Here is a 13,414-nt window from a genome sequence, read left to right on the forward strand (position 1 = left end):
TGGCTGACGCCTGTATTTGGAAGAATGCAATAGTGTTTGCGTATTTGAACCTACAGCCAGTCCTCGGGCCAGAAGCTGAGGCTGAACTGCCTCCTGATTTACAGCTTCCACCCCCAGTTTCCATTCTCCCCTAAAGCACTGGATTCAGGTAATCGCGGACGCACTTGGCTCCTCCCGCACTGACCGCTGCCCTCGGCGGGACAATGGGCGCCCTCACAGCCCCGTGCGTTCCCAGGGCTCAGTTGCGCAGGCGCGGCGCAGCGTCGCCTAGCAACGAGGCACAACAAGGGACTGGGGGTTCGCGCCCGGGGCGTCTGCTGGGTTTGCGGAGCAGCTACTCGGCGGGATCTCCCGGCAGGTAAAGTTAGCCCCTCAGGGTAGGGAGGCCCAAGGCCTCCTACCTGGGAAAACCTGGGAAAGGAGAAGATGCCACGTAGGCGCAGACTGCTGGGGTCAGTGAGGCAACACCTTGCTGGGCGTTGTTGGTTCCTGCCCATGCCCGCAGGGTTAGACGGGGCTTGGGGTGGGTTTCCTAAGCATCCCGCCACCTCCCATTCAACAGGTGACAAAACTGAGGCCCAAGAGGGGATCTGAAGTGAGATCAAGTCAGATTCCGTTACTTGACCGTGAGCAACTCAGAAGTAGCCTGGATTTCTCGAGCCCTACTCCTCCTTAAATCTTCTCAAAGCAGAACTCATTAGAAAATATTTAAAATCATAGGCTGAACATTCACGAGGAACAAATACAAAGGACCAATCAACTCGTGAAAAAAAATGGCTCCAGTAGTCAAGAAGATGCATTTTTAGAGAAGAATTGTTTGCATATCCAATGCCCTGAAGTTTTCACACAGTTAATTTACTGCTAGAGATTTATCCTAAAGAAATAGTTGGGGATATGGATGAAAATTTTATGTTCAAGGACGTTCTTTGCAGCCCTGTCTGTATTTGCAGAAAATTAGAAACAAATTTCAATAATCAGAGACTGGCTAGATAGCTAATGGATTTTAAAATATTTGAAATGGCATGCTATGCTGATCCACTGGAGATGACTGAAGCAATGAAGGGAAACTGAGACTTCATGAGTTTGTTAATTTAATAATTTAGTAGGAATATGAACCCAGGAAGGGAAGGTGAAAGTAGGGGATAGAAATTCAGACAGAGATGTTAAAATTGCTTTAGAAAAACACACAAGGCCGGGCACGGTGGCTCACGCCTGTAACCCCAGCACTTTGGGAGGCTGAGGCAGGTGGATCGCCTGAAGTCAGGAGTTTGAGACCAACCTGGTTAATGTGGGGAAACCCGTCTCTACTGAAAATACAAAAATTAGCTGGGCGTGATGGCAAGTGTCTGTAATCCCAGCTACTCAGGAGGCTGAGGCAGAAGAATCACCTAAACCTGGGAGGTGAAGGTTGCAGGGAGCTGAGATCAGGCCACTCTCCAGCCTGGGCAACAGAGTGAGACTGTCTCAAAAGAAAAAAGAAAAAGAAAAAATAAAAGAAAAGAAATAGTATTGATCTCTCTGAGCTTATCTTTAGGTGATTTTTATTTTATTCATTGTGCCCTTGTTTTCCAAATTCTCCACAGTGAAATGTATTACCCTCGTAAGGATCATCTCCATAGCTCATTGCCACGGGCCTATGTCAGCTGTTCAGTCTCTCCTCCATTAACTATCATACCCAGTATGGTGATAAAACACATAGGCTTTTTTCTGGGGGGGAGACAGAGTCTCACTCTGTCACCCAGGCTGGAGTGCAATGGCGTGATCTCAGCTCATTGCAACCTCCGCCTCCCGGCCTCAAGTGTTTCTCCTGCCTCAGCCTCCCCAGTAGCTGGGACTACAGGCACATGCCACTGCCACTCCAGGCTAATTTTTGTATTTTTAGTAGAGACAGGGTTTTGCCATGTTGTCCAGGCTGGTCTTGAACTCCTGACTTCAAGTGATCCACTCGCCTCAGCCTCCCAAAGTGCTGGGATTACAGGAGTGAGCCACCATGCCGGGTCATGATAAAACAACTTCATTCTCTAGTTTAGGAGACACTCTATCATTGCAATACTGTCTGTGTAAGCTCTTCTAACCTCTGCACTATGCAATTGCTCAAAAACACTATCTCGAAGTAGGAAAAATTAGTTCCTACGTGAAAATCAGATGATTTAAAACAACTTTATGCAGGTGTAATTTAATTGCTTCCTGAATATTATTCATAAGCAATTCTTTTATAAATCAAAGGCTGCTCTGTCTTAGAACTGGTTATAGAGTGCTGTAAACTCTTTTTTTTTTTTTCCCCAGAGATTAATTGTAGGATAGATTCTCATTTGCCCAGAATAGTTTCTGCATGTCTGCCTGAAATATTATAGGCACAAGGTCTAGGGCCTGTTCACTTTTCAAGCACCTAAGGAAGATGTTTGAGATTTGGAAAAAAATGCTTATATTGACTCTAAAATATGAAAAGAGAACTGAAAAATTAAGGTTAATTAAATGTTTTATTAATATAAATTTTTTATTACATTTGAAAACAATTTTCTCATTTTACAAGAATTTCCAGGTGTATGTACTGTTTGCTGAGTAATTTTGAATACAAATTTCAAAAGTTTTTATGATGCAAATGACATTTAATGGGCGATGCATTTTAACATTTTAGTATATTGGCTATAGTGTGAATAAGCTTGCACAGATCCTCAAAAATCTTAAAAGTAGTGTGGTCTGAAGTTAGAGACCTGGAATAGATGCCTTTCAGAAGCATCTAGGAGTTTCTATGAAGACGTGGCTTTTTAATGTATGTGATAAATTCTGGTGTCTCTAATGCTAGGGGTTGCTTTTAATCCTTGACATGCAATTTGCGCTAACCCTCACACTGTAGATTCTCCCCAAGGATTTTCTACTTCCTAGGATTTCTACTGAGACTATAGTAATTTCCTTAAGGCTACGATATACCATTTAAGATTGCTCCTACGATATACCGTTTAAGATGGCTCTGATGCCGAACATAATTCCACAAACTCTCATTGAAGAAAACTAGATAGATTTCCTGGGTTATTCTAATAGACATTAACATCTTGAAATTTTTTTTTTTTTTGAGACAGAGTCTCACTCTGTTGCCCAGGCTGGAGTGCAGTGGCACGATCTCGGCTCACGGCAGCCTCCACCTCCCAGGTTCAAGTGATTCTCATGCCTCAGCCTCCTGAGTAGCTGGGACTACAAGGCACGAGCCACCACACCCAGCTGATTTTTGTAATTTTAGTAGAGACAGGATTTCACTATGTTGGCCAGGATGGTCTCAAACTCCTGACCTCATGACCCACCCACCTCAGCCTCCCAAAGAGCTGGGATTTACAGGCGTGAGCCACCCGCCCGGCCTGAAAAGTTCTTTGAACCCTGGCTGGGTTACTCCTCTGTGGTATGTTAACTAAGCATAAATCCCATTCCTTTCACTCTTTCCACACAGACATGGACATATGAGGACAAGTAGAAAGGAAGTAACCTCAGTTTTCCCAGGATGTATCTCTTCAGATTTTTTTATTGCTTTTTTACTGAGCTGTGGATTATATGAGAGAAAACTTTTTATTATCCAGGGAAAGGACAAAAATGTTGATTCAGATCTGGTAGATTTTGTATACCATTTATAAGATCTTTACTCCTAGGAAAAATGGAGTTAATGAGGTTTATAAATATCAAATGTCGATTATGTACCAGACACTGTTGTAGGTGTTTGGGATACATCAGTAAAAGAAAATAGACAAAAACCTCTGCCTTGTGGCACAAACACTCTTGCAGGTCTCAAAAGTTACTTGATGGGCTTAGTCTCTTAGGCCCATCATAAGCAAGCTATAAAAAAGCTAAATGATTTCTTGTTATTTAAGTTATGCCACTAATATATTCACCTCCTTTCTAAACTGAAAGCCAGGACTAACGCTCAATGATCTTATCAATAAGTTCCTTAAAATTGCAGAGTTTGAAATTGGGATGTAGGTGACATATTTGTATATATGTGATAATTTCTACACGTATTGCATTGTGTTTTAGGAGGTAAAAATTTAAAGGAGAAAAGAAACCTCCTGTCAAGGGCATAGGTAATTGAGAAATGTATGTGCAAATGTCACTTTAACATATATTGCATCTTTTTCCAGGATGGGTAAAAAGATAAAGAAGGAAGTAGAGCCTCCTCCTAAGGATGTGGTAAGTTTCTGATTTGAATATTAGTAGCACTTTAACAACCAGTTATAAAAATAAATTGTTCACACAGTTTGGCATGTACCAGTATATACATGAATACGCGATGGCAGAAGTCCAAAGTCTGACTAATGATAAGATTAGTCAGAGAAATCTAACATTATATAAACAAACATTTACAACATTGTCATTATATAATTAGCACAATTAGAGAGTAATTATTAGCTTTTCCAGTATGTAGATGGCATGTTTATAGCCTAGTTAATGAATAAATAGTTTGGGTTGTTCTTTTAAATACTTACCATTTACATTTGCCAGCCTCTCATTTATGTTAATTAATGAAGTGAATTTTCAAAAATAACTGGAAGTTCTGCGATAGCTATTAGATATGTGTATAAGGTTGTCTGCTGATGACCATTGCACATGAGAAGTCCCTATCCTTTCCAATTCTATCGAGAGACTACTCTGGAATCATCATCTTTATTCCAAATGCTAATTCATTCCCCACTAAAAGCTCTTCTCTCTCTTTAAAAACAGGATTTTATCTTATCTCTTTAAAGCTTATCAATTATTGAAAGGTTGTATTAAAAGTGAAAAATGACCTTTGACAATTTTCAGTTTAGAAACTTATTTTGAAACGGACATTTGGTGTGATTTCCTTCAGATAAAACAAGATTAGAAAAGAAATGAGTGAGTCCACAGACTCACAGAAATTTCAAATTTGAAGGAAACTGGGCTAATAGCAGAAGTCTGCCCCCAGCCTTGAGAGCTTTGTGGTTAAGACCCTGGGGGCCTTGAGCCAGCTCTGCCTCTTGCCAACTGTGTTATTGTGGCCAATTTGCCAAATTTGGCCAAGTTATTTCGGTTTTTTTTTTTAAGCTCCAAAATGGGAATCGTAATATCCAACTCATTCCTGTTGTTGTATGATTTAAAACAGAATAAGTTACATAAAGGTCTTAGTGCCTGGCACATAGCACTTGGAAAATAAGATCTATTATCATGAGAATCCTCTGGACTCTGCTTCTGAGACACACACACGCGCCTCTGTGCAATCCTCTAGGTATGATACTTCAATACAGTTGGGAACAAAATCTACAGAAATGCCTGTCTTCCTGGGTCCAGGAAGCCTTTGCAGGGGTAGGCATTGTGAGCTCATGATATTTCATCATTCTGGCTGCTTCTCTTAGGACACATTCCTAAAATGTTGCAGATTCTCTTATTTTTTTCATCGCATCCAAGGTTTGTATTACCCCTCTTTTTGCTACCAAATAGCATTATTGGCATCTTATTAGCAAAAACATATTCTGATTAAAATTAGAATTATGGGACTAATAAACAATAGATGTATGTGTCCAATACACTTCCTATAACTTCATAATGTCTTGCTGATATCCTCCTCTGGACTCCAATCCTTGGGGACACCATGGAGAACTTGAGAAACACAGTCCTAGTGGTTAACAAAATAGAGTTCTTGCTCCCTCAGCTCCCAACAGCCTTGGAGGTAGCCAATGGCGGGTGTAACATTGACCAATGGTCCTTACTTTTCCTTGTCTTTCCCAGGGGACTTCCACCCTTCTACTCTGACTGTAAAACTGACAGAGTGTTGGGAGGCCCAGGCGGATCACGAGGTTAGGAGATCGAGACCATCCTGGCTAACACAGTGAAAACCCATCTCCACTAAAAATACAAAAAATTAGCCGGGCGTGGTGGTGGGTGCCTGTAGTCCCAGCTACTCAGAAGGCTGAGGCAGGAGAATGGCATGAACCTGGGAGGCGGAGCTTGCAGTGAGCCGAGATCCCGACACTGCACTGCAGCCTGGGCGACAGAGCGAGACTCCATCTCAAAAAACAAACAAACAAACAAACAAACAAAAACTGACAGAGTGGTATTAAAATAATATATAAGCCCTTTTCTACAGTATTTGTTCTCATACTTCAAAGCAGTATGCCACAATTTACAGTATCTTAACCTGGAACTTGTTCCAGAATATACCTCTAAAGTCAATAAAGGTTTATTCTATACATTGTAAATGAAAACCACATTTAAAAAGAAATATAACTACTTAAGAAAATAAACTTTTCTCTGTCAACTAATGGCAATTTGCGTCTTATACGTTTCCTAGATATATTGTTTCCAAAGACTTTAATTTTTATCAGACTTTCCTCTACAGGTTAAAATGAGTAATAAAGACAGCAAGAAAAGTGTTGGCAATAGGATTAAAACAAAAAGCTCCCTTTGCTTTTCTTAATATTCTCATTTGTAGTAACATTAATATATGCATATATGGTACTGATTTACATCTTCTTCTCATGAAAGAGACACTAACTAAGAAGATGCCTACATATGGAAAAGATATGGCTTGATCAACCAATACAACTATATTCTTCCTTTCCAAATCATTTTCATATCTGGCCAAAAGGCTGTTTGTGATGCTTTAATAAAAGGAAAATTTACGGTGGAATATTGCATAAAAGAATTCCTAATAGAAATGACTCTACTAGGCCTGATTTAGTATAAGGCAAGATATCCAGTGACTAAGAGTACAGGCTCTGGGGCTATCCCACCTGAGTTTGGGTCCTTACTCCATTATCCACTTCTGCCCATCTATGAACTTGGGTGAACTTTCTAACCTCTGTGCACCACAGTGAGGATGTGATACTGCTTAATTCATAGGAAGACCCACTCACATCAGTGAAGTAAGGTTAGATAAATGTAAGATGCTTAGAACAGTGCCTGGCATTAGGTAAGAGCTTGGTAGATGTTGTTATTAATGATGTAGTCGAGGGTGCTGTTCATCATTCTACAGAACTGAACAAGTTTGTATGAACCGTCAAAGGATACAGGGAAGTCAGGGATGAAGCATGGAAGACCAGCTGGCCACTGAAGTCTCCTGAGGCCTGGTGTGTGGCCATCATAATTTATGGTCAGATCTTTGAGTTTGCAAGCATGGAAATTGTAGTCTTTTAATATTTCAGAGGTGATTGAGGTTCAGTGGATAAAGCCACAAGATCTAAACTCCCAAGAGATAATGACCTGGCCCTGGAACCATAATGATTAAGTATCAAGTTAACTGAATATTTATGCTAATGAGTCAGGACTTTCTTTCCTTAGTTAAATGCACACAGGAAGCTAAGCAGGGTGAGTATAGAATCACAGCAATGGAAAATAGTAGAACATGCCGCCTCAGCCGCACAACCAAATCCAATTCCTGGGAAGAGGGTGAGGTCTCCTGGGTTTTCCTGGACCTCCTTCATCAATCTCAGAACTCAACCTTTCATTCTTTGTCATAGACTGACAATAGTACTGTGGACTTTAAAAGATAAATACATAAATGGCCTGTGCCTGCCCTATTGGGCAGCACAGAATCAGAACATTTTTATCATTGAAAGCCTATTGGACAGCACTATTCTAGATAGTATTATTCCTTAACAGAGACATAAAAATATTCTAGAAGCCTATGGCCACTCAAATTGACTGGGCTTAAAATTCAAAGTTTAGCCAGAATGCTTCCATTTACTTTCATTCTTCTTGTAAATAATTTTATCACTTATTTTGCTATGTAAAGAAGTTGTATGAACTTCTTTTCCCATCTTTCTCCCTCCTCACAGTTAAACACTATGAATTAATAAAAAATATAAATTCATAAACAATATACCTATATAAAACCATATAGATAATTTTCAGCTTGCTCATCTTACTCCAAAAGTTTGCTACTTTGATCAGGTTATAAAGCAAACTAAAAGCTATTTTAGCTACTTTCATTTTAATCTTTAGACATTTTAGCAAATTTTTACTGATGTCTAGATATTCTCTACTGAAAGTTCCTATTAGATGAATGCTGTCTACCTCCTCCTGTTTATCTCTCTCTCTTTTCCTATACAATTAGTGCCTCATGATCTGGGACGACTGCTGTTGTAAACATATTGAAATTGAAATTTTAAAAGCCTTTTATTTGTACTTATTGGCACCGTAAAAATCACTCAACTGTGATGATCTCTATTTTCACTGAGGTCATCTTTGTAATTTTGTATTTTTTTTTTAGACCTGTGCCAATACTACAACCACTAGGCACATGTGGTTATTAAAATTTGAACTTACAATGATTAAAATTATTAATTTTAAAGGCTAGGTGCAATGGGTCACATCTGTAATCCCAGCACTTTGGGAGGCTGAGGTGGGAGGATCGCTTGAAGCCAGGAGTTCAAGATCAGCCTGGGAAAAACAGCAAGATTCTGTCTCTATTTTTTTTAAAAAGAAGTTAAAAATTCAGATTCTCAGTCACATTAGGTACATTTCAAATGCTAAAGAATAAAGAACCGCTTGTGACCTGTGACTACCATATTGGATAGCACAAAATCAGAACATTTTCATTGCTGAAGTGCTATTGGACAGCACTATTCTAGGCAGTATTATTCCTTAACAGAGACATAAAAATATGTCTAGAAGCCTATGGCCACTCTAATGGACTGGGCTTAAAATTCAAAACTTAGCCAAAATGCTTCCATTTTCTTTCATTCTTTTTGTAAATAATTTTGTTTTATCATTTATTTTTGCAAAGAGTGTGAAATTATAGTTTCTCAACAAGCTTGTTGGTGACTGTGACTTTCTTATGGGAAAGCAGATGGGATATGTAATGACAGCACAGTATTATTTATTTAGTCACGTGGCACTCTGTTATCATTATCATTTTATTCTCAGTGCCCTTTTTAATAAAAAATTACTATAATGGTACAGGCTCTGTAGGAGAAACAAGTGTCATGCCAAGTTTCTCTACTCTCTGCCAAACATTGGTATTTCCCCTTCTTTGTCAGCCCATTGGATGGCAACTCTTACAGTCTCAAGCTTCCCTTTAAGCTTCTCATCCCCCTTATCTTTTTCTTCTTTTTCTTTCTTTTTTTTTTTTTTTTCTTTTTTTGAGACAGGGTCTTGCTCTGTCTCCCAGGCTGGAGTGCAATGGCACAATCATGGCTCACTGCAGCCTCTACCTCCCAGGCTCAAGTGATCCTCCCTGCTCAGCCTCTTGAGTAGCTGGGACTAAAGGCACACACCACCATACCCGGCTAATTTTTGTATGTTTTGTAGAGACAGGGTCTCACTCTGTTGCCCAGGCTGGTCTCGAACTCCTGGGCTCAAGAGATCTTCCCACCTCGGCCTCCCAAAGTGCTGGGATTACAAGCATGACTCACTGCACCTGGTCTTTAAAATTAATTTTAATTATTATAGAATCACATTTAAATAACATGTGACTATTAAATGATATTTACTAAAGCTTATGTTTAAATGTATTTTCGTGTACTGTACCTACTCCTCTGAGACTTGTTTTTCTATGGCGATCATGACATACCTGTGCTTAACCATTGTATCCTTATTCACATGCTTATATAATCCGCTTGAAAAATATAGAAACATGAGAGGTCTCTGGGATGAAAGTTCCAAGAGGGAAGGGAAATCTGTTTTGGATGTGGGTTGGTAGAGAAGATGGCCAGCTGGGACATGAGGGAAGGTGCCGTAAGTGGTGAAGACGATCTAAGGCTGTGGTTTTTAGGAGTTTGCGGGGCAATCAAGGAGCCTTTTGAAGGTAGGTTGGGAACTGTGGACCCTCCTCCCTCTGAAATGTACTCCAAGTGTTTTACATGTAATTTCACATAGAGAATGTGCCCCCAAAGCCTACTGATAGCCCCATGGACCTCAGATTCAGAGCCCTCTCTCCTGACATCAGCAAACAGTACACAGTTAAGGCACTTTAAGGCCACAAGAATAGAAAAAGTTTCCAGGGGCACTTTAATACATTCGTTTACAGACATTTTCCAAGTACTTCCATCTTCCAGGTATTGTCCATAGGTGATGGAGACAGAGAAACAGCATGGTCCTTTGCCTGAAGAAATGTATTTATTTGCTGGACAAATATAGAGTGCCTACCATATGCAAGCATTCTTCCACATCCTGGCCATAAAGATGGGGAGAAAGGAAAGTTCAGGCCCCAAGGCAGCTTATATTATAGTGGGAGAAACAGTCAATTAATAACAATATAATTCAGGTAGTGATACGATGAATGAAGAAAAATAAAGTCAGATATGGTAAGGAGTGTGATGAGGCCTCTTTAAATAGAATCTTGGTCAGGGCAGGCCTTCTTGGTGGGATCTCAACCAAAACACACTTAAATGAAACGATGGGGTATTCTGTGCAAATATCTGGGAGGGGACCCCAGCCAGACCACACTGCCTTATGCAGTGTGTTTGAGGAATGCCAGGAAGGTTAGTGTGGCAGGAGATTAGTGAGCAAGTTGTAGGAGGGGGTCACAAAGATGGCGAGATGGTGACGACCATGTAGGACATTAGGCTATGTTAAGCAAGTTGGATTTTTTCCTAATGTGCACAAAGGAGAATTCATTGGAATGTGACAAAGAGAGGAGTAGTGACATCTGATTTGTATTTAAAATGAAAAATAAGATTGTTCTAGCTACAATGTGGAAGAAACATGAAAACTGGAAGAGCAGCTTGAAAGATGTTACAAGTCAGATTGGATATGTGCAGTTAAGATCTAATGGCAGCTCGGACCCAGGAAGTCACCATGAAGAAGATGAGAGATGTGGCCAGAGTGAGGAGGAGCTTTGAAGGTCGAGCTGGCAGGATATGCTGATGGGTAGGACGTGGAGTGTGAGAAGGGGACAAGTTGAGAAATCAAGCCTGAGCAACGGAGCGAATGGAAGTACAATATACTGAAGCAGACGTGTAAATCAAAGACAATGCAGTGTGTTAAATTCTGAAAAATAACAGCTGTGGAAGAAGAGAAAGAAAAGCAAGCAGGCAAGCCCAGTCATCCAAGGAATTTCAACCCCCAAACCACCATGAATAAAAACAATAAAAAGAGAGATGGAGGCCTGACAATTAAATACACCATAACTCTCTATAGTTTCAAGTATTATTGTATTATTTTCTTTAGAAATGAAATAAAACTCTCAAGAAGTCCTGGGTGACATGGTGCTCCCACATGGTGGCTTTAGTGAGAACTATTTTGGTAAGTTAATGAGGGTGAAAGATTGGATATGTGCAGCAAGGAGTGAGAATGAGACAAGTAAATATTCGTAAGGTTTTTGATTGTGAAAGACAAGGAAGTGCAATGTGGTATATGGAGGATGATTACTATCTAAGGAAAGTTGGTTTTTATTTTAAAATAAAAGAGTTTCAAGAAATCAGAGTTCAGGGAGGATAAGGTGGCTGCAGTTTGCAGGGTAGAGTACCAAAAAGAACAGACCAACATACCACAATAGCTCCAGAAATCCTGTTAACGGTCCTCTGGATTCTCTGAATTCTAATTTGTATGGGGTGAAACTCCACATGGCGAAGGACATGCATGGACAACTCTCAGGGTGCTGTAAGTCACATCCTTTCTAGAGCTCACACCGGTCTGGGAAGCACGTAATTTGCTTGGAAGGCATGGAGGGTCTTATTGAATACCTGGGGCATTGAGAAGAGTCCCCAGAAAAGCCATGCCTTAATAGTCGTGTGGCTAAACCCAGCCCCACAGTAAAGGTTTCTCTAGTCCTGCCCTACCTAATAAAGCTTAAAGACAGGCTTTAAATAGATTAACCTGATCCATAAGTAAAACAACTGCCTGCCAGAACAAACTTCAATATACTTTAAGGAACACTACTCCTCCCCCAGCCCCCAAAAGAATCTAGATGCTCAGCTACATAATTTTCACAACACCCAGTATCCAATACAAAATTATTAGGTATGCAAAAAAGGAAAATGTGACCTATAACCAGGAGAAAATCAGTTAATAAGCCAACAGAGGAGGTAAAATGGGATACTAAAAAATAGCAAATTAACTGAGAAAAGGCAGGATAAAAGGAACAGGGAGCAAATGTGACAAAGTGAAAACAAATAGCAAGATGATCAATTAAAACCCAACCATATCAATAACCACATTGGATATAAATAATCTAATATTCCAATAAAAAGTGATTGTCCAACTGAGTAAAAAAGCAAGACTCAAGTCTAACCTGTCTATAAGAATCCTCCTTTATGTATAAAGGTACGCATAAAAATAAAAACATAATAAAAGATATATACCATGCAAACACTAATCATAAGAAATCTGGAGCACCTATGTTAATACCAAATGAAATATATTACAATTGCAGGACAAAGAATATTACCTGAGAAAAAGATGGACATTTTATAATGATACAAAGGTTTATTTTTCTAATGGTCCTAAGTGTTATTCACCTAATAACACAAGTTTAAGATACATGATGGCAAAAAAGGCTATGCGATAGCATAAGAAACAATGAAATACTTAGACATTTGTTTAACAAAATAAAATCAATACCTATATGCTGAAAACTGTGAAGCATTCCTGAGACAAATTAAGACCTAAATAACTGAAGAGATAAAAGTACTATGTTGGATACAGATACATTGCTGATGGGAATGCAAATGGTAGAACTACTTTGGAAAACTAAATTGTATTTTTTTCTTTTTTGAGACAGGGTCTCACTCTGTTGCCCAGGCTGGAATGCAGTGGTATGATTGTAGTTCACTGCAGACTTGAACTCCTGGGTCAAGCAATCCTCCCACTTCAGCCTCCCAAGTAGCTAGGACTACAGGTGCGCGCCACCACACCTGGCTAATTTTTTAACTTTTTGTAGAGATAGGGTCTCACTATGTTGCCCAGGCTGGTCTTGAACTCTTGGCCTCAAGTGATTCTCCCACCTCAGCCTCCCAAAGTGCTGGGATTACAGCCATGAGCTGCAGCGCCCCAGAATTATATTTTTTTACAAAGTTAAACATGCACTTGCCAGACAAGCCAGAAATTTTACTTCTAGGCATTTGCTCAAGAGAAATGAAAACATTTGTCCATAAGAAGACTTGTATAAAAATGTGCATGGCAGCTTTTATACATAATGGCTCCAACCTGAAACAACCCAGAGGTCCATCGACAGTTGAATGGATAAACAAATTGTGATATACAATGGGATACTACTCAGCAGTAAAAAGAAAGGCAAAAACAAATGAGATCCCTGAAACATGGATCCCAGAAATATTCTGCCACATGAAAGAAGCCTACACAAAGGGTCCCTATGTAGTAATTTCATTACTACTAAATTATAGGACAGGCGAAACTGATCTGTAGTGAAAGAAAGGAGATCAGTGGTTGTCTGGGACCAGTCATAGGAGGGGAATTAACTGCAATGAGGCAAGAGAGAATGTTTTGGGGCATGGAAATCTTCACATATTGTTTG

At 39.8% G+C, this 13,414-nt stretch overlaps 1 protein-coding gene across 1 annotated transcript in view; it reads left to right on the top strand.

The window, feature by feature from the left end:
• The first annotated feature begins 203 nt into the window (after nucleotides 1-203).
• Nucleotides 204-13,414, top strand: part of ARMC3 (armadillo repeat containing 3) — a 115,734-nt gene continuing 102,523 nt past the window's right edge. The window contains exons 1-2 of the mRNA XM_001097654.5: nucleotides 204-358; nucleotides 4,125-4,173. Coding sequence (XP_001097654.2) covers nucleotides 204-358; nucleotides 4,125-4,173 — 204 coding nt within the window. The remainder of the gene's footprint in view (nucleotides 359-4,124; nucleotides 4,174-13,414) is intronic.

This window comes from Macaca mulatta, chromosome 9, assembly GCF_049350105.2.
Source record: "Macaca mulatta isolate MMU2019108-1 chromosome 9, T2T-MMU8v2.0, whole genome shotgun sequence".
Classification (NCBI taxonomy): domain Eukaryota; kingdom Metazoa; phylum Chordata; class Mammalia; order Primates; family Cercopithecidae; genus Macaca; species Macaca mulatta.